This window comes from Pavona decussata, unplaced genomic scaffold (assembly GCF_977016875.1).
Source record: "Pavona decussata unplaced genomic scaffold, jaPavDecu1.1 SCAFFOLD_58, whole genome shotgun sequence".
Taxonomy (NCBI): Eukaryota; Metazoa; Cnidaria; class Anthozoa; order Scleractinia; family Agariciidae; genus Pavona; species Pavona decussata.
In genome coordinates this window covers 4,335,001-4,356,887 of record NW_028145480.1, presented here as the reverse complement: position 1 = coordinate 4,356,887, position 21,887 = coordinate 4,335,001, and the positions used below count along the sequence as shown (strand labels likewise).

The 21,887-nt window shown below is 38.6% G+C and overlaps 2 protein-coding genes across 4 annotated transcripts in view; both read left to right on the top strand.

Annotated features, from left to right (window-relative positions):
- Positions 1 to 9,774: 9,774 nt before the first annotated feature.
- LOC146479792 (arylsulfatase B-like) overlaps positions 9,775 to 21,887 on the top strand; it is a 21,982-nt gene continuing 9,869 nt past the window's right edge. Inside the window, exons 1-9 of one of the 2 annotated variants that reach the window (XM_085110646.1) lie at positions 9,775 to 9,848; positions 12,247 to 12,352; positions 13,981 to 14,140; positions 14,635 to 14,747; positions 16,087 to 16,236; positions 16,634 to 16,882; positions 17,331 to 17,475; positions 18,792 to 19,067; positions 19,775 to 21,094. In XM_085110646.1, the coding sequence (XP_084966772.1) occupies positions 12,248 to 12,352; positions 13,981 to 14,140; positions 14,635 to 14,747; positions 16,087 to 16,236; positions 16,634 to 16,882; positions 17,331 to 17,475; positions 18,792 to 19,067; positions 19,775 to 20,118 (1,542 nt within the window). In that variant the 5' untranslated portion in view covers positions 9,775 to 9,848; position 12,247 and the 3' untranslated portion in view covers positions 20,119 to 21,094. Of the gene's footprint in view, positions 9,849 to 12,246; positions 12,353 to 13,980; positions 14,141 to 14,634; positions 14,748 to 16,086; positions 16,237 to 16,633; positions 16,883 to 17,330; positions 17,476 to 18,791; positions 19,068 to 19,774; positions 21,095 to 21,887 lie in introns of those variants that run through there. The other variant, XR_014864902.1, reaches the window with a different exon arrangement.
- The window catches only part of LOC146479793 (arylsulfatase J-like), a 10,255-nt gene continuing 9,813 nt past the window's right edge, over positions 21,446 to 21,887 (top strand). Inside the window, exons 1-2 of one of the 2 annotated variants that reach the window (XM_085110643.1) lie at positions 21,446 to 21,639; positions 21,764 to 21,887. The exon at positions 21,764 to 21,887 is cut by the window's right edge and continues 58 nt beyond it. In XM_085110643.1, the coding sequence (XP_084966769.1) occupies positions 21,838 to 21,887 (50 nt within the window). In that variant the 5' untranslated portion in view covers positions 21,446 to 21,639; positions 21,764 to 21,837. The remainder of the gene's footprint in view (positions 21,640 to 21,763) is intronic. The other variant, XM_085110644.1, reaches the window with a different exon arrangement.

The window sequence follows — 21,887 nt, the reverse complement described above, 5'->3', positions numbered from 1 at the left end:
GACCAACAGTGACTTAAGTGGTTACCAGTAAATCTCATTCATCAATAATTCATCGGAGGATAATAAATCGCGTTTACGGTATTAATGAAGCTCTTCGGAAGAAAACAAAAGTTCTTTAACGGAAAAACATGAGCCCTTTCCCCATTGTGGGAATATTGAGTCCGTTTGCGGGATAAACAATGCTTTTCGGGGAAATCAAAGCCTTACATTACACGGACCGCGTATTTGTCAAACTACTGCACGTAAATCTTTCATTGATTGAAAAGCTATCCTATCAATTTGAAAGCTGTGGTGAATCATCACTAAAGTTCTCATGTAATTATTGCTGCTAACTGTGATTTATTCTGATGTTGATAATGATCATAGTTCAAATGAGCCATCAATTACTGGGTACAGACTGACTGTGAGAAAGTTTTGTAAACAATCGAAAATCGATCGACACTTGCATTTTCGAGACAGAGAACCGTCCAGAATTCGAGCCAAAAACGTTATCCAATCCATGGGAAAAACAAAACAAGATTACGTAGACATGGATTAAGAACTCTGGATGTTGCATGGTTAAATGGTAGTGGTGGTGATTGTCCTTTTCGAGCTGCCTCACATCAGTTATATGGTGTTCCTAATTAGTTTCATATGAAAATTAGACCTCTAGGTGTTCCATATCTAAACGAACATCCCAGAGGTTTATTGAAAGAAATACTGAGATTCCTGGATTTAATATTGAACAAATATGTGACAACCAGCTGTGTGATAATCTCATTATTCAAGTTCCCGCAAACAAACTTAACTGATTAGCAGAGCTCTGTGCGCCGAAAGCGTACGCTCAGAGCATTATGGGTAAGAAAATTATGGTAACCTATTGATGCAATAAATTTTGGTTTTGGTTGTGACGTCACTGTCCTTCTGTCTGTACGCTGCATCACAGGAAACCCATGCAAATGGCACACTCAAATATGTGAAGCCTGTGCTATAGCCCGCGTTTGATTGGCGGGAAGTTGCTTATATAACTGCTATTAAAAAAGAAAAGTAATTGTGGAGATACGCTTTTAGTCTTCGCTAAACATTAGAATTCATATTACATACTCCAATGCACTTTTTTTTTTCAGAAATCAATGTTATTGAGCCAGTGTATTTTACTGTAGGTGTTCTTATACCCGTTAAGGTCACATAGATGAACCACGCTATGTTTCAACAGTACCATTCTGTGTGTAACTAGCTCGATTGTCAAGAACACTGTTTTGGTGATGTTTGAAACTAACTCTGCTCTATAAAAAGAGAATGACTTGCAGAGAAAAAGCAATGCATATATGAGAGAACACAGCAAAGTAGACCTGATAAAAATAGAAAAAAATAGAATGCTTACATGAGAGAATATAGAGCTAGCAAACCATATGAACAAAAGCAACCATTTGTCTCACGTTACCTGTACAAATGAAAAGGTTTCCATGCAGTGATATAAGTGGACAGACAAACATAAATGATGAAAATCAACAAAAACAAAACGAAATTTATATGAAAGATCTGATGTCAAAGTTTCACAGAATTGTAAGCAATGGACCAGTTTATGTGTGTAGCTACCGTGACCAATTATGGTATCAACATAGTGTGTCTTGTACTGATAAACAAAGAAAAAGGAATCCAGGTGTATATAAGTATTTGTTCAACAAAGCAAGTGTAGACAAAATTGAATGGGCGTGTACATCATCTAATAATTATTTATCTACGAATAAAGTTCCAAAACCCAGTACCTTTGGGTAGTTACAGTACATAAAGAATGAGAGATAATCCGAGTATGTTCCTAGTGTCAAAATATTTAGACAACAAATGACAAATCCTAACATGGAAAAAATTATATATCGGTATGAACTATACCATTTTCAGACTAAAAATGTGGATACAAGATTAGATGTGGATACAATTAGAAAGCGAATCAAAAAAGTATACTTCTGAGAAAAGGCAAAGTTCTGTGCTGGATTTGAGTCTATTGTTGAGAGAAGGTGTTTTATATAAGATCCCTCTTTTTATAGGAGGGTGATCGCAGTCTAATACTGTGGTGTTGTCGCGGACTAGTTGTGTGGCATATTCTTTGTTACAAGAAAGAGCAGGTAAGGGATTGTCAGCATTTAAAGTATCCGGTGAATTACACAAATTATAAGTGAAAATTATGTGTTTAAAAGTGAGCAAATGTTTATATAATGCACTTTCTTTGTCACCGATAACATGTTCTTGTGCTTGGATGAAAAGAGTTCTATCTGTTTTCCCTACATATGATGATTGACGACCGGGGCAAAATTATACACAACGTGTGATTTATTCAATAGTGGTACTTTGTCTTTGTCGTTGGTGTAGATACACAGTTTGGTTGTTTTCTTGCGTTCTTTTATCTCAATTTTGGTGTTTGTGAGACATCTACGTAGCCTTTGTTAGAAGGATCTTAAGAGTTGCGAGGTTTTGTCGCCAATGTGTGGGACAGAAAGCCAAATGTTGATTGATGGAGTCTTCCTTGGCATTGGTATTGTTATCTGCCGAGAAATTTTCTGACGCCACGGGTGGATCCAAATATTACCTTTCAAACAGTACGTAATAATGGAAATGTCGCTCTTTGTTATGTACTTCATACGGAATTACCTCTTCTCACTATAATTAATTTCGAGGAAATCTTTGAAACATGATGTCAACGATATGCCGTATTTTCTCGATTAAACGCCCCGGTGTTTATTTGAAATTCGGCGTTTAATCGGGGTCCGGCGTTTATTAATGAAATGTGATTTTCAGCCATTATTCCAGGTTGATTTATTACTACCGATCCTCGGAAACCTAGGGGCAGTTTGGAGGGATCCTCCTGATTCAAACGACAGTAAGCACAACAACACAAGAAAGAAAGTGCGTCAATAATACAACACGAACACGGATACATTGCTATATTTCATTTCGCTGTGCAGCAACTATCCCAGTTATGTTACGCCGGTATTTTTCCTTTGAACGTTACTTTATTAAAATTCCAAAACAGCATACCGTACTTGGTATGTCGTAGCAGTGCCATTCAAGAGGTTACTTTTTACTTGTAACCGGTCCTAATGTGACCTCGAGCCCTAATAAATGCCGGGGCCCCGATTAAACGCACCCGGCGTTTATTTAAAAATCGGCAGTTTTGACCCGGCGTTTAATTATACGAAGCCGGCGTTTAATCGGGGTCTGACGTTTAATCGAGAAAATACGGTATGTAAACCGGTTGTAAAATGTATTTAAGTTCTAAAAACATTAATAAAATTGAGTTGAGTTGACTGAAGGGAAGTCAAATGATACCCGTGTATCTGATGTGAGGTTTCAGAAGCACTGTTTATGTGTATGGGAAGCCGGCCTCGCCCGAAACGAGTGACGTTACCAGAAGTTACAAGATAAAAATTGCTACATAAATAACGTAGGAGATCATATTCTTTAGTATATCTTAAAAAGAATCATATCTTTTGTCATTGTTTTATGTTTGTAAGAGACACCATATCGGTAAACGTTCCAGTGGAGCTTCTCTGTATGAAACTGCGAGTGTTTTTGTCCTCTTCCCTCTAGCATTACCTCTGAGACACATCACAGGCAATCTTACTTACAAACGAACAGAAAAGATCCACAAAGGTCTTTGATAAGACTGATAGGTATGAGTCGAGCCGAAGCGAGGCAACGATCTGAACATTTGAACAATAAAAAAGGCCATAAAACGAGCGAAAATGTGTCCTATTGTCAAGCCAAAAAGTCAACGCAAAGTTTGATACACGAAAGACTGTGAAGTCTGTTCCAATTTTTTTTCTTTTTCTCTTTTTCCCGGTATTCCGGCTATGGCTATAGTCTTTTAGCTTTTTTTTTTTTGTCTTTTACTTTGCCAAGCAAGTGACCAAGGAAAATTAACTCAGTCAATCAATCAAAAGGAGCACATCTGAGTGTGTTTGCTTGACGCTTATGGCCGATGGGTGTTCTGTCATGGGCACAGTGTTACAACTGTTTCAGATGCGAACTTGCTTCAGGGTGATTCACCCCGCCACCTGGTCACAGCCCGGTCTAGATAGGATTAATAAACTTAATACGTCTAAACGGATAAAAGTTCAAGACTGAAAGAGATGACAACAGTAATACCAATTTTTTAATGCTCTTTAATTGCAGATTATCCTTAGTGCACAAATGTTATTGAAACTAATCATTCCTTAAACCCTTAAGTCAGCATACATAGTTATCCGAAGTTTTCGCTTTGTCATGTTCCTTGCTTGTGTTTTGATGTACCTTTTTTGTTTTCTTTTCTTTCATTTTAATTTTCCCCGTGTATCTTAAGACCTGTTAACGTTTTACGCTACGGTTATCCCATCATGATGCCTTGTATCTGTTTCGTCGGTAGTCATGCAATCTGTTCCTGCAAAATGGAAAAAAAACTGCTTTATTATTACATCCAGTGCACTTCCTCAAAAGAAGCGTTCGGGGTGCTTTCAGAGTCTAATTTCCCCAATTTCGCCCTTACAACAAAAATAAACTGGCTTAAATTCTCAACAAAAAGTATTAATTGCACCTCGACTGAGCAAACTGGCAGTAAATTAACCTTTTCCTGCTTTCTGTGTTACCATGATTTAGAGAACTACCACGAGTGCCATGTGTTTGTAAGAGTTGTTAGGCAGGTTAAAGTGTCGAGCGACTGGTCAAGATGCACCTTTATCATTTCTTTCAACGTCTCGAAGATGCTTGCAAAATCGCTCGCTAATCTCCTTCTTATCTCTTCAATGTATAACTTTTTGCATGTAGTATATTTTATGCAATAGATAGCATTAGCGGAGGTGCATGTAGTGAAGACGATCAGTGGTTTAGATCGCTTGGTCTCGAGATTTTGTCGACCTTGTTAATGAAAGCGCAGGTTTTGCATCGTGTTTACATTCATTTAAAACAAACTACCAGGTTGATTGTCAGATTTGAGTACGCTTCTAACTAGCAAGTTTCCATTTTTATCGCGTTTGAATGAAATGAGTGGAGATTGTGAAAAGATATAAGTTGGCTTACTTGTTCTACTGGAGGTCGTGGAAAGATTGGGCCAGTTTCAGGGTCATTTTAGTGCGATGAAGTCGGTCTTCAGTCATACTTTTAAACTTAATAATAAGTGGATGAAATGTAATTGTGAATGGAATTCTCAAGTCTCTTTCTCTTACGTCTGTGAAGTTTTCAGTACTGACTCAGTGTCGGTCCGTATTTTCAAAAAAGAGATTGAGAGAATTCCATTCACTGTTACGTTTCATCTACATGCAGTCAAAAGCGTCATATCAAAGAACTTCAAGTTGCTCTAAAATGCCCCTGAAACTGTCCCATCTTTCCACGACCTTCGGTAAAACAAGAAAGGCCAACATGACTCCTGGGTTCAAACCATTTACAAAGAAAAAAGTGTTTTCAGTCTTTCAGCCAGAGCGGCCGAAGACGTTTTAATTGTAAATTTAAATTTGGTGCAAAGAAAAATTTTAAAAAGTTATAGCCAAAAATCTACCTCAAAGTGCTTCTCTTCCATGCCCCCTTATCTCCAGGCTTCCTTTAATCCCGCTAGTCCTCTCTTTTACTGGTTGGTTGTCGCCGAAAAAGGCTGCTTCATAATCATAGCAAATTCAGATTCATAGTAGCCTGTCGGGAGTGATGGGGGTAGGGGTGAGCTGGCAAGACGTGGGATTTATAGGCACAAAAGATGATTTATAGACATTTATTTGAAGCAATCGTTCAGTTGATTATATTCAATAACAGCGATATCCTTCGTTAGTTTTAGTTTCGTAAATAATTTTATTATATCTATCAGTTAGTACGCGCGGCGTGATTGGTCAATTTTGCGGGGCGTATTTCACTGTACAGCCCGCTAAATTTGAATGTTTCCCTTCCCGTTCGCCTGATTAACCTCAGAGATATACTAAATATATTACACTCCTCGTTTTCTCGGTCCGTACTGTAAGTTACCGATCCTCGTTTCATCCCGTTGATGTATGGTGCGCGGCAAAACTTGGTCCTTAACTTACAGTACGGACCTTGAACTCGGTTAGTAAGAGGCCTTTTTTCTAGATACTCAAACAGTTCTATTCTTAAATTCGGTAATACAGCCCCCACTAAGGATACCCGCCTTGTTAATGTCTCGCATCTTGCCTAATTAAAGTTACTTACTCAGATTACTCAACAAAACTCTATTAAACTTTGGCAAAAATATTGCTGAAACAATGTTTTTATTAGGGGGATACAATGTGCGTTCTTTTTTTTTTTTTTTTTTTTTTTAGAAAAAAGGGCTTAACTCTCCCATGCAACCATATCCAATTTGCTGAGTTGTGTCATTGCCCACGGACTCTTGACCGTTTGGACGCAAAGATCCTCGGAAGAGTTCACCTTATACTTTTTGACTGAAGGTAAGCTCCTACCCTAGATTTCCGCTTTTCTTGAAAGCACTTGATCTGCATGCGCTCGTTTTGCATTTTGTTGCCTTATGTTTCAAAGTCAACTTAAGGGGGGATTACACCTAGCCTTAACGCCATTTTTCCGCCACTTGAGATGGCTTTAATGGAAATATCTCGCTCACGTTTCAAGCAATCCAAAAACCTTATAATCATCCCGTGAATCTGTATTGTGGGGTATTTTGTGAATTTTTGGATGATTTTTGGGTATATTTGGGAGGAGTAGTTTCTCTAGAAGGGTTGTTAAAATTTAGAGAAATAAGAAATATTGAAGATTTAGTGAAGTTAATTTTAAAATTAGAATCTGTAGATAATAATTAATAGACGGACACCAAGTTAGTCCACTAGCAACCTGGGGTGCTCTTGCGCGGGTATCAACTGTCTGTTAGTGTTCCAAAAATAATTTTTTTCTTCTATCTCTTTTTCAAACCTCTTCAAATTTCATTCAAATTTAGGTGTAACGCCCCCTTAAGAGAAAAGCGCCCATCATTTAAGATTACTGGCTATTCCCTTCGCAACACTGAACATAAACTTGCTGTTCCCCTTCCCCGCACCAACTTCCTTAAAAACAGTTTCCGAGGTATAGCTATATATAGTGGCGCGGTGTTATGGAACAATGTGCCAATTCAGTTGCTTTAGGCAAGATCTCCATAGGATCTTTCCTTGCTGGCTGCGAAGGTTACTTTGACCTTTATTACTTGATCTCGGGTAAAGCAGTTCACTCTATTTATTTGTAGTTTTAGATGCCGGGTAGGTTATATTATGAATTCTTGTGAATAGTATTTTGATTGATCCGATATGTAATGATGAACTTGATGTAACTGATGAGAAAACCGTGGATAAATGTTTTAAGAGTCTTTTTCCAGGCGAATGTCTTAATTGTCATCGGCTTTAGAAAAACAAAACAATTAAAGAAGAGACCATTAATTTCCATTGGCGAGGCTTTCGCTCCAGTCCGTTTCACAAATGGGGTTGGTGTTGTTGTCACTCGCTCTTATATTTTCCTCCTTCTGATCAAATCCTCTTAAATTCTGCTTGGTCTTAAAAATAAATCCCTTCTTCACCGTAAATCTGATCAACCTATTAAAAAGGATGCTCAAGCTACGAAGCTAAAGCTTCAATATTCCAGGCAAGTGATTATTTACGTATTGGCCACGACAACTGATTGCCAGAAACAATTTCGGAAAAACGAAAACAAACTTTTTCCCGCTGCTTTTCCCCTTCATTTTAAAAAGAAGTTTTCTTACCAGACTAAAATGAACGGGTGATCTCTTGGCCTCTGGAGTGAACAAACGATTATCCACAGATGAGAGTACCACCCGACCGAAAACGACGCACAACTGCTTAAGTTAATTGATTTAGGATTGATTGGCAAGCGAAGCCAACTCACCCCTAATTCCAAGAATAAATTAGAACAACACAATTAAAATCGATGTAATGCAACACAATGCTATGGAGGTAATTATATTCCATTCGTTCTTGTAGACTGATCAACAAATGCTTTCTTAGAAGAACAAGAATGACGTTTACTTGTGGTCAGGCTTGGGTATGATTGCAAGGGGGCGGGGCTAATATGCTTATTAATTTTGTTCAAGATCAAAGGAGCTACTTTAAGCCTCAATCGATATTGCTTCGGCTGGTGAAAAGGCTATATGTCAATGGGCATTGGTTTCGTTATCAATGTACCATTAATGTTTGATTGACAACGCGCCAATCACCCAAAACACCTTCATTCTTGTAAACTAACGTCTTTCATCCTTTTCTTTAAATCTGTACGTAAAGGAATATTTAGCGCCCGTAAAGCCGTTGATTCGAGTCACACATTAAAACTATCAAATAGGAGAAAGATCCTCGCAGTTAGTACGCAACCTAAGCATTTACATTGCGAAAAGAAAGCTTGAAAAATAAACGTAAAAATCAGGCTTGGACGGGATTCGAACCCATAACCTCTGCGATGCCCGGTGCAGAGCTCTACCAACTGAGCTATTAATCCAACTGGGAGCTGGTCATATTGTGAAGGATGAATAAGTTAATGTAAATATATGACACATATATTTTGAACTTTGATTGAATTGTGGTAGGCGTTTGTCTCAGCGGTTGCTTCGTGGTACACTGAGTAAACTCCCGCAGAATAATGGTTTTCAATCATTGCAGGAGATCCTCGCTCGCGCTGGAGCAAGAATCCGCTTTTAAAGCTTCTCCATTTCAAAGATTATTCACTCCGGCTTTAAAGGATTTCTGCTTTCTTCATTTTATACATTCCCGGTTACCGTATATACCTTCTGCAACCAATCGATACCAATCGATACCAGTTTATCTATCGATTGGTAATGATAATCGATACCAATCGATAACCACACGAATCTTCGTTATCGATTGGTCTTCGATTATCAATATCAATCGATTAATTGATATCGATTGTCATCGATTATCGGTTCCATCGATTGGATACCCCGGGCTTCAAGAGGTGTCTCCCGTCCAAGGGATGTGGCGCTTCCGGTTTAAACTGTAGATACCTAAACCCCTGTTTCAAATTAAAGTTTATAGAGCTGGCTATAAAACTATACCAAGAAATTTGCAATACCGTAAAATTAATTATCGAATTTTCAATTACCTCTGAAAACGAGCGTCCAAATCATCTTTTGAAAGCCACAAGTCAAAGGGAATTTTGTTTTTCGCTAATTTAATTTGTTCATGCTCGATTTCCGGACACAAATTTGCTTAAAAACCATGTCTGCGTTTTGCTATATTCCCGCTTTTAAAGATTCCCCATTTTAAAGATTCTCCGTTACCGTTCCCCGCTCCTGTTTTGAAGATAGCCTTTTAAACATTCCTCTGCCTGCTTAGTAGTAAATTGTAATCAAAGAAATTACTCTCCCTGTTTTTTTTTCTGCTTTCGAAAAATTCCTTGAGAAATCATACCGACCTCCGACATTATATTTCAATTAGAAACCTACACAGATTTAATATATAGTAACCTCGACAGCCAAGCAACCAAAACTTTTAATTCAGCATAAACAAAAGCCTAACCCAGACTCAAATGCTAGCTAGTAACCACGTACAAGGGGCATGCATATCCAAATTTAATTTGTAGTAGTTTTTTTTTCTGAAACTGATAATTTGGGCAACTAATTCAAGTACACCAAGCCAGTGAAGTATACCAAGTAACTAAATGTACGTCAAGCAGGTAAAGTGCACCGAGCAAGTAAAGTGGGCCAAGCAAGTAAAAGAACGCCAAGTAATGCTATGTAATATTGTAATGGTTGAGGACAATAAAAGTGGTTTTACATAAAGTACTAATCGAACACCTCACGTGATTTTCCCGAGACTTAAGACGGGTTGTCTTTCTTTCGTCTTGGAACCGTCTGCTGCGGGGACATTAGAGGAAAACTGTGGCAACTTAAGGTAAGAAGTTGACTAAATTCTCTTACCTGATAAAGTTATGGCCTTTGCTTACTGTATTTCAGTTCAACACAAAAAAAAAACTTGCTCGTTAATTGGAGAGCTTCGATTTTCATTATTGTGCGACTTTAATTTAAAGGACTTTTTAAACCTATAAATGAGAATTTATGATATGGCCTTCCTTTCGTTTTTTAGGTGTAAGATAGTTACACGGTGTCTGTAGCTGTTGCAAGCTGTTTTGAAAACTTGCTTGCAGTTACGGTCAGTGCTTAAAAAAACAAAGCCGATATAAAAAATTGCGTGACATGTACACAAACAGATTGTCGTGACATTAATTGCAGATTATTAATTAAATTGTCAGACAATCATCACATTTATTCCATTGCGCATGTGTCACACATTGGATAAACATCCTGCATACTGCTTTAATGGCCTAATCGCTCCTACGAGTCTCCTGTAGCTCAGTGGTAGAGCATCCGAACTAGTAATCAGAAGGTTTAAGGTTTCGACTCCTGATAGGAGCACTCGGATTTCCTTTTCTCCTTTTTAGACTGCTTCTGATGTTCGACTGGTATTAAATTAATAATTATTCATAAGAATGTTGATGAATCCTAATTTTTCGAAATTCTTCGAAAAGGTCATGCACAATCGACTAGTAGAATTCGCAAATAGCCATGATATCTTTTACCAACTCCAGTTTGGTTTTCGTAAAAACCATTCCACTGCGCTGTCGCTAACTTACCTTGTTAATAAAATTGCAACGTCCATTGACCAAAATGAAATCACGGCAGGTGTTTTTCTTGACCTTTCTAAAGCGTTTGACACGCTAGACCACCAAATCTTATTTGAGAAACTTGAACATTATGGTGTCTGTGGACTAGCATTGCAATGGATTAAAAGTTATTTCTCCAACCGTACCCAATTCGTCCAGATTAACGATACCCGTTCCTCCGAACAGATAATTAGATGCGGTGTTCCACAGGGTTCCATATTAGGCCCTTTACTTTTCATATTATATATCAATAATCTTCCCAAAACAACCAGACTGGCAGAATGCCTGCTCTTTGCAGATGACACTAGTATCTTTTACTCCAATTCAGACCCTGATCATGTTGCCTCTGTAATGAATAGTGAACTGACTAAGATTAGCTTATGGATGAAATCAAACAAACTTTCTGTTAACATAAAGAAAACCAATTATGTTATATTTAAACCCAAACAAAAATCTGTCCGCATGAGCTCCCAAATTTCACTTGACAGTATACCCCTCAAGCAAGTAACAGAAGTTAAGTTCTTAGGTATTTATATTGATGAAGGTCTCACCTGGAAATCGCATATCAGTTATATTTGCAAGAAAATCTCTAAGTCCGTTGGTATAATGTACAGATTTCGTTTCCTTTTGTCATCAAACACTAAAAAATCTTTGTATTATACCTTAACTTATCCCTATTTAACTTATTGTACTACAGTTTGGTCTTCTACTTATGTAACAAACCTAAATCGCATTTTTCTTCTTCAAAAACGAGCTGTGCGAGCTATGACAAATTCTAATCACCTTGCACCTTCTGCACCTTTATTTGCACAATTGAATATCCTAGATATTTTTAAAGTGAATTCCTTTTATATTGCAAAATTTATGTTTTCCTATCACCAACGTTTGCTGCCTTCGCCCTTTCTAAATTTATTTCCGACTGGTGGTCAAATTCATAATTATGATACCAGAACCTCAGCTCATTTTCGACCTCACACCTGCCGAACTAATATCAAGCAATTTACTATACTCTATAGAGGGCCAAAAATATGGAATGCTTTGCCATTATCAATTACGTCTTCCCCTAGTCTATCCACCTTCAAAAGAAAGCTTCTTGATTTCCTCAGTTAATTGCACGAAACGTCCGACTCTGTTATGTCTTTATAGTCTTACCACCACCGTATGTTAAAAAATCTCAACACAATGTCTTTACTGGTCTTAAAGTCCCAACATATCTCCGAGGAGACCTCTCAGTATAAGCCCGGGGGTTTCTTGAGGTCTCCTCGCCACTTCTTACTTCTCTTACTATTTTTATTTACTCTAAACTTATGTACTTGTAATCCTAGTCTATTATTCATTGTAACTTTCTATGTTTGTATGTCGTGGTGAATGAATAAATAAATAAATAAATAAATAAATAAATTGTTAGACACATTGTTCATTGTCATTGTCATTGTCATTGTCATTGTCAATGTACATGTATTCTCTATGAAAATTCAACAGTCACAAAGCAATATACATGTATTGGTGAACATTCCTTTCACCTTTTCAGCAGCAGCCGTTTGATTTTGAACAAGTTTTGAGATCCATTTAAGTCGGTTGTATGTTCTTGTTGTCAAAAAGAAAATAACCCATAATTAATTATTTCAGGATGCAAAGGCTTTGGGTTGTGCCACTATTGGCCCTGTTGTCGGCAGCAACTGCAGCAAAGCAGAATTCCAAACCAAACATTATCTTTATACTGGCTGATGATCTGGTAAGAATGCACTATTGTTATGTAATCATTGACAACATGTGCTGGCTTTAAAAGCATAGTTCAATAAATGGTCACTGTCCATTCCAATGGATTGATTATAAGGGAAGCAGGGATGGCTCAGTGGTGAGAGCACTTGCCTTCACCAGTGTGGCCCGGGTTTAATTGCTAGAGTTGATGCCATTTGTGGGTCAACTGATTTTGTTGTTGGTTCTCGATCACCCCTGCTCCTAGGCTCGATTACCAGCCGCTGTTCCGGAAAATGAGCCCGCACTCATCCCCCCGAAGAGAGCGGCGGAAATCAAGCCTACCCTGCTCCAAGGGTTTTTCTTCAGGTACTCCAGTTTTCCTCTCTCCACAAAAACCAACATTTTTAAATTCCAATTCCAACAGCTTTGGGTTTCCATGGGTAATTATATATAAACAAATAACATTTATGAATTACATGTTTGCAATAAACAGACGACCATATATGATCGTAGAAAATCATTTCAATTCAAGAAACTATGCTGTATAAACTCTCATCCAGGTCACAAGATTTGCAACTTGCTAGTCCTCCCCAACACAAAAGATTCTGGCTATAATTATATAATTTAATAAGAAAATGTCTTTTGGGCCTTACCCATCTATCATGAGTTCACCCACTCCTCCCCCCAAATGCAAAATGTCCCAAACTGACCCTACCCCCCAACCCCTTCTCCCCCACCCCAAAGGGCCCAATATACACTGTACCAGTAATGTAAGTGGATGTACATATAGATCATGTAATGTTACATTTTCTCAAATTAATACAGGGCGGTCATTGGGTAATAACTGTAACTTACTGGGATCAAACACAACCAAGGGTATTCAGCCATGGTAACAGGTGTTAAAATTTTGGGTTGTTGCTCATAATGCCATTCCTGTAATACATCTCAAAAAACAAAAAGTAGCATACTGTGCATGTATAAAAAATTATAATGTTTACATGTAGGTCTCTAATTAAAAAAAAATTATAAATATTATTATTATTATTATTATTATTATTATTATTATTATTATTATTATAAGACACCGAGCCTTATCATGTTGTAATCACGTGGCTCAGGACACAGATCTCGTTTGAACTCTTAAGATCGGTACATGCATGCGTCAGAGGTTCGCGAACACCGTTTCATAGCAAGATAAAGCAATCATTAGACTGTGAAATAAATGTCGCTAGTGCGGATATCTGAAATACGTGTCTATATGCTTTTATACTTAGGGCTTTTTATGGACATTGGTTTAGCCGTCATTAGTGTGATTCGATTATATGATCTTAATATCTCTGCATAATGGAATTCTATATTTTATAGAATTTTGAACTTTTATTATTAATTATATCTATTTCCTCTTCTTTTATGTAAGGTTAAGTTACTTCTTTTTTTTTAGAAATATTTGTGAATGAATTAAGTGTTTCGATGAATTGATTGGATTTTTTGTAACAGCAAGTTGATTGTAAATAGGATTTTAATTGAGGTTTTGTAATAAAGATTTTATTATTATTAATTATTATTATTATTATTATTATTATTATTATTATTATTATTATTATTATTATTATTGTTGTAAGGTCAGAAATGTTTTATTTTATTGTCTGGAATCCATTTTAGGGCTGGGATGATGTGAGTTTTCATGGCTCAAAGCAGATTCCAACTCCAAACCTGGATGGGCTGGCAAACAGTGGAATTATTCTTAACAACTATTATGTGCAACACATTTGCACACCAACTCGAAGTGCTATCATGACCGGCAGGTATCCCATTCACACAGGTAATATCTGAAGTGTTATGTAAAATTTCTATGATTTTAAATTCTCTAATACTAGATCCTACAGTTTATTCAATTAATTAAATTGCCTCGTGCATGGCATTTACAAACCCCTCGCAAAATGTGCAGTTACGATGGATCAGTATTAAAACTATATTTTTGGTGAATGCTTTTGCTATTTAATTTTATCAGCTTTTATTAAGACACTGTAACCCAGAAACAATGGCAAGTTCATCACAATTTTGATCCTTTAAATGTTTCCACTACGAACAAAGTGAGGAGAAGTCGTGAATAAAAAAATGCTATAATTAACAATAATAATGATCATCGTCATCATTATTACCATCATCATCATCATCATCTTTATATAGCACAAATGGACATAATTATATTAATTTTTACATGATCATTTGCTGCATGTGATCTAGCAGACTGTAGCTGGTTCAACTTCTCAGATGTTACATGGCTTAATTTTGTGTTGTCGTTTTTTTCCTTAGGTATGCAGCACAGTGTCATTCTAGCTGCTCAGCCATATGGACTTGGTTTGAATGAGACTCTTTTGCCGCAGTATCTCAAAGAGCTTGGATATGCCACACATGCTGTGGGAAAGGTGTCTGAAACTGTCTTTATATTTGTCTAATTTTATTTCTAATATGTGTCCTTGAATCTGAGAATTTCAAACCTTGGCCAACAGATTTTTAATAAATGCATCAAATTTTACGTGATTGACTCTATCTGGCCTCAGCATTTTTAGTTTCAAGGCCTTTAGTAGCTCAGAACTCTATTCCAAGAGCACTAACCCTTTAAACTTTCTTTTTATTTTCATGTTTTTGAGTTCGCCTTGTTCTAGGTTGATTTAATTGTAACATTATAGCGACAGGAACTGTCAACAACAACACATCGTTTTTAAGAACAGCGAGAGACCTTTGTATTTCTTTCTGTGTTTGCAATTGATAGTTGGCCCCCCGTGGGGTTATAAGGTCAAATATTCCACATTTTTTGGTCCTTAAACTAGGAAAAATGCATTATGTTGCCAGGCTGTAGCTTGAGAATTTAAGCTGGGAACCTTTTATTGCCCTCCACATCTATGGCACGATATTTCACTACAATTGGCAGAATGTGGGTTGCATGCAATGAATGATTTGTTTTACAGGCAGATATGAACATGTCGCATTTTTAACCTATTTTTTCTTGCATTTAAGTACCTTGAGAGTACAAAGTTTACTAGAAATTGCCAGAGAACGCTGAAGGTACTCCTTTAGACCTGCCAATGCCAGAAACCTCTTCAATCAAACGTTGTATCTGGCGTTGTTTGTTTTCCAACATAGGCTATTCTCCTCTTGTACCGAGCGAGTAAAATTATTGTTCGCCGGCGAACGATAAATCGAATAAAACATGTTAAAGGGTTAAGGCTATGACAATGAAACTTAAGTCTAAAACAGTTTTTGAGGTATTCAAATCTGATGATCATATCAGTGTGAATGCCAAAATGAAGAACATACCCCCTCCCTCGCAGTTCCTTTTCCCGGGTCCCCCCCCCTCCTTCCTCAGGGTTCCTGCACCACAGGGCTCCTCGTAACCCTGGTACAGGAGGTCCCATCTTTGGTTCCCTATCCACAATGTCCCCCCCCCCCCCCCCCCGCTCTTTTGGTAAGGTCAGGTGAGAAGGACGTTCCTTCCTTGCATGCTTGATTCCTGCCTTAGTGTTCCCCCCCCCCCCCTTTCCTTCCTTTATAGGATTCAGGAGGAGATCATATCATTTTGTTTCATCTTGGGTTCCTGCCCTACACTGCCCTACCTCCCTTTTTAGAGTCCATGAAGATAGCCCTTTCGTTTTACTTTATTAATTCATTGGCCTCTGCACTCTCCCTCCTCTGCCTCCCACATGGGCTTACTGTGGCACCCTCTGAGATTTAACCCTGAGCTATTTTTCTGTTGTCCTTTCTCAGTGGCATCTTGGCTTCTTCAAAACTGAATACACTCCAACAAAGAGAGGATTTGATTCATTCTTTGGTTACTGGTGCGGAAAGGAGGATTACTGGGATCACTCAAACAGGGAGATAGATGGATGGGGTCTGGATCTTCGTAATGATACAGAGGTAAATAAACATGATACGGGCTATAACTTATGAAAAACTCGAAAATGGAATGACCAGTACACATTTTAGCAAATGGCCAAATGTTAGTCCCCAGACATGGAAAAAAAACAAACAAACAATCAAATAACAAAAACAAAAAAACTATTAAGCATGCGATTACAATTTGAATACTACATATACAACATGTAGGGTTGGTTCAAGGGCGGTCAATTAGTTGGTCCAGCCAATCAGGAAGGCAGGTAGTCAGTCAGTCAGTCAGTCAGTCAGTCAGTCAGTCAAACAGTCAGTCAACAGATTGGCATCCAATCAGATAGTTAGGCAGTCAGTCAGCCAGCATGTCAGACAGACAGTCAGTTGATCAGTTTTTAATATCTGATAATTCATTCTCTGTTTTCAGCCCGTGTGGACGGAGTGGGGTCAATACAGTTCTGAGCTGTTTACAGAAAAAGCTGTTGATATTATTCAGAAGCATGACGCCTCCAAGCCGCTGTTTTTATACCTTCCTTACCAAGCAGTCCACAGTGCGAACTACATTCAACCGCTTCAAGCGCCCCCGGACGAAATCAAAAAGTTTTCGAGTATCCAGGATGAGAACAGGAGAATATTTGCTGCCATGGTGTCATCTCTTGATCAGGGTGTCGGAAAGGTCAGTTTGTTTAACCTTCAGTTGCCACAGGAGGCTGTCAGTGTTGTTTTAGAACTTGTCCTTTGTTTATCCCTATGATTGGATCGCAAAGTGCCAGAGGGGCGAAGCATTAAAGCAGTAACAATTGACCGGAGCAAACTAGTTGGCTTTTTGCAAACGTGACCGAAGAGTTGAACTCGGACCTGCCGTGGCGAAGTAACACCAGCTAGCGGTCAGTGCTGGGCTTGAATCTGGGAACTCCGGACTGGATTTCTGACGCCAAAACCATTCGTCCATATGATGGACCTAGGCAAAATAGCAGTAGGAAAAGGCCGCTACATAAAAACCAAGGATAGTTCGATGATTAGGTACAAATGTCTTACCAGAATGTACTTGACTTTTATTAGGATTTTAGGCATTCGTTTTCAAGTTGAAGTTGTGAAAGTGTGTCAACTCTTAATGTTTACAGGTCCTTGATGCTCTCAAAGCCAGAGGTTTGTATGATAATTCAGTGATCGTCTTCTCAACGGATAATGGCGGACCAGCAGCAGGATTTGACATGAACTCAGCTTGTAACTTTCCTCTGAGAGGCGTCAAGTTCACTCTTTGGGAAGGTGAGAAAATTTACATTGGGGCCAGTGTTATTTGGACTAAATTAAAGGAACAATCTATTAGTATAAGTAAACGCGCATGTTCTTTTCTCGTTCCCCAGGTGTATTAAATTAATTTTGTTCTTTTTGTTGCCATGCTTCAACTTACTGGATACAACTATTTCAATAGGCCATGTCCGAGTTGTTGTGAACCTCATTATGAAAGCGAGGCTAAGTGCAAGCTTTTCATATGAAAATTAGTTTTTGTTTGCATATGACTGAAAACTAATTTTCATATGAAAAAAAACTTTGCTATGGTTCATCCGGCTACTGATAATAAACCACACAGACACATTTTATTATTATTATTATTATTATTATTATTATTATTATTATTATTATTATTATTATTATTATTATTTTATTATTTTCAAACCATCCCATGGGAGTGACAACCATGAAATTACAGCCAAATTACAAAAGATCTACAGCTATCCATGCCACCTTTCGGTTTTGTCGCGCAAGCTCCAAACTTTAAATCAACGTTAATTGAATAACCTGATATACAAAATACAAATGTGGAAGTAAATGAAGGATGTTAATAAAAGGCCAGGAAAAAGTTAATAAATGTGAAACAAACTAAGAAAGCAAGAACGCGGGGACTGCTCCAAGTGTTTCCGACCAGACTGTACCTGCGGGGTTGAAATATCTCCGTGGTCCGGTTCTCAGTCTGACTTAAATTGATCTGTTGGCGTCCTAGTGTTCGTCTCGCTGGGAGACACTATCAGCGCATCAAAAAAAAAAATTTGTTCTTGTTTCAATTCATTATTATATCTCTCAGTTAGTACGTGCGGTGTGATTGGTCAAGTCTGCGGGTCGTATTTCACTATACGGCCCGCTAAATTTGAAAGTTTCCTTTCCCGCGCACCCGATAACCTCAGAGATACAATAAATGTCTTACTAACCTCGTTTTCTCGGTCCATACTGTAAGTTGCACTTGTACGGATCCTCGTCTTTTTCCCGTTGATTTATGGCCCGCACGCTTAGCGCTTGAGCCATAAATCGACGGGGAAAACTTGGTCCGTAACTTACAGTACGGACCGAGAAAACTGGGTTAGTAAGTATTTATTCTTCAAATTTGATGTTCTTAAAACTAGTTTTACTTCTTGGGTTTTAAGAACGGCAAACGTCTGCGGGGCAACTATCAGCCGATAGTCCCACAACAGTAACACTCTATCTTTTAAATTGAAGCTCCTGGCTTAGGGTTTGTCATACGTGCATCATAACTAGGTGTTTAGTGGGATTTTACTAATGGGAAGCGAATCTTTTGACCTTTGTAGGAGGCGTCCGTGGCGCTGGTTTTATACACAGTCCCCTGCTCTCTTCTAAAGGCCGAGTGAGCATGGAACTAATGCACGTGACCGATTGGCTTCCAACACTGTATGCTGTAGCGGGAGGAGATGTTCATAAGCTGCGCAACATTGATGGCTTTGACATGTGGAACACGCTGTCTCAGAGTATTGAGTCACCTCGTCTGGAAATTCTCCATAACATCGACCCCGCCAGTGGAGCTGCTGCCTATAGATTTAGGAACTGGAAACTTCTAGTGAATATCAGTAAGTGAAAGGACAAAAGAAGTGTGTTATTTTGGGTTGAGCTCAAGCCTCTTGTCTGGCTTACTGAGGAACCGGGCGAGAACTACAAGGACAGGCAGGTAGACAGGCAGACAGACAAATGGCAGACCTGACAAAAGCCGGACCGACAGACATTACAGAAAGAAACACAAGCGAGATAGACAGACGCCAAGCCACACGGAAAACTGGAGAGAGGATTCAGTTGCCAGCCTATGTTTATAAGTGCATGGTATTATTTTGCCCCTTTTCAAGTACGACTAAATTGACCAATCAGGTCAGTAACCATAGACAAAGCCGCCATTAACTGACGATGCATACAATCCATGTAATTTTAATGACGCTCAGGTTTACAAACCATCAGTTGTTGTCGACAAAAGCAGCTATTAGAGAGATCAAGCTATTGGCAAACGGTAGAAATGACCACGTGACCATGTTTACCTTACATTTGCCACTCGCTGTTTTCAGTTTCTCAGAAAAATTGAGTAGTTTTGCGTTAGCATCAAAGGCCAGAATTATTTTCTACTGGTTTCATCTGTGTACTCATTCTTTCAAGAAAACAAAAACTCGAATCTCACGTTTGCCGTTTGCCGTGAACGTGATGCTTAATCTCTCTATTATCAGGACTAGGCAGAGTAAAATTTTAATTCGAGGTCTCTTATCAACGTGTACTTTGCCTTTCTTTTTCGAAGGTACTGCTTGGAGCGGATGGTATGCTCCTCCCGGATTTGAAAACTCAAATCACTCAGCCAGAGCAGGTGCGAGATTGAAAAACGCCGTCGTAACTTGTGACAAGCCACCAAGTACCCCAGTCGAATGCACAACTGAGGCAGGGCCTTGCTTGTTTAACATTGCAGACGACCCTTGTGAATACGTGAACCAAGCTAAGAACCAACCGGAAATCGTGAAGAATATGTTGCAGTGGCTTGAGAAATACAGAGAGACTATGGTGCCGCCAAGGAACAAACCTTTTGATCCGAGAGCTAATCCTAACAATTTTGGAGGAGTGTGGAGTCCTTGGATGGATGAAGATTAGGTTAAAAAATTGCATTCACGAAGTTAGTCCTCAGCGTATTTCAGACACTGTATCCACGAGCAAAACATTTGGAAAAAAAAGTCGTTAAATTATCGGTTCGGAAATACCTGTAGAGGTTTAGTCTTTCTTAAAAATTAATGTATTTTAATCGTTGTTTAAAGCGGATAGATACAGTCTTCTCAATGCTGATTTAGGGTTGAATGAATAAGTAAATTTGGAATCCACTCGCAGCACAGAACCATGTTCGATTTAATCGAGCTTAAGACAGAATTTAAGATAATTGCGTTCATTTGGGGGAGATTAGCTGCTGGATACTGAAAAATAGGGATAATTCAAGGGAAAATCAAGAGAAACATCTAGCCCATGCTACTAGATTAGGCTTCCAGTGGAAATGCAGAAGAGCAAAAACAGTTGGGCTAGTGATTCATCACATTTTTGCACAAATTCATATTGGTATAACCAAAAAGCCACGCAGTATGCAGGTGAAAGAGCATTTTACCTTATTAATTGCTTCCAATATGCGGTGTCAATTTTTAGGGGGGAGGTGGGGGGTAGATTCTCGTAATGCTTCATGTCGGGTTAAGCTCAATCTCGTACCCAGAGTCTTGAGGCTTTTTGGTCAGCAGGTGGGCGCTTGGACAGACTCTGGGGTACTGGAATTTTATTAAAACTTTTTGATTGGCTGTCCCGTAACGGCTTGCATTGTTTTACCGCAGAAATCCTGTGGTAATAAAATTCCAGTCCCCCAGAGTCTGCCCTTGCGACCAACTGCTGGCCAAAGAGCCTGAGGACTCCGGGTACGAGATTGGGTTGAGCTGCGGAGCATTGTTTTGTAATCCTGTATAGAGAACTTTTGTGTAAAGATTGCAAGGTTGGTGTAACCATTTTTATAGAGAAGATACATGTAAGTCGCGATTGTATAGCTTGTTGTAATGTTAAAGAAGTAGCTTAATGTGAAATAAAGCGGTGGACTACTTTTGTTGTCGCTGTTTTCTTTCGCGTTTTATTTCGCCTAGGTTTCTACTTCTTGCCCGTTGTTTGTTTGCGTGCAAAAATATCTTTGAATGGAGTACGCACATATAATGAGTACACGGCGTTCAATTCGCCACGCGTTTCCAGATCAAAAGAGCTGGTTCTGATCTTACTACCTTGTAGCTTCAAATGGATCAGCTTCTGGGCTTGATCACTTCAAAATACAGCGCTTCAGTAAATCAACTGAAACAACCGAACTTTGTTGTTTATTTGCTTCCTTGACCGCTTCCTGCCGTGGTGGACTGGAAACTTCGGCGTTCGAAATTCGTCCGAACAGAGAGGAGCTTGGGTACGAAGTTTACGCACCTTGTCGGTATTTCAATGGCGGCCAGTTTGATTTGAGCGATTTTGATCACGGGAAATTCATGAGATCACATTCTTCCTTACCTCTTGGAGGTTAAGAAATGGTGTGTGGGATTTTTTTTCCATTGGAGGTGGCTAAATTGGCCAGTATAAACTTCGTGAAATACGTTTGTACGGGTATATTAGGTAAGCTGTTGGAAGACATGCATGCATTGGATGCTAATAAGTAGTTTACCAGTCGTGATATTCTCTTTGAAAATTCAAAAGTGGCAAAACAATGTATTGCTGAACATTCTTTTTACTCTTCCAGCATATTTTTGAACAAGTTTTGGGACCCAATTTTGAATTGGTTGTATGTTCTTGTTGTCAAAAAGAAAATAAGGGATGCACAGGCTTTGGGCCTTTGTGCCAGTATTGGCCTTGTTGTCAGCAGT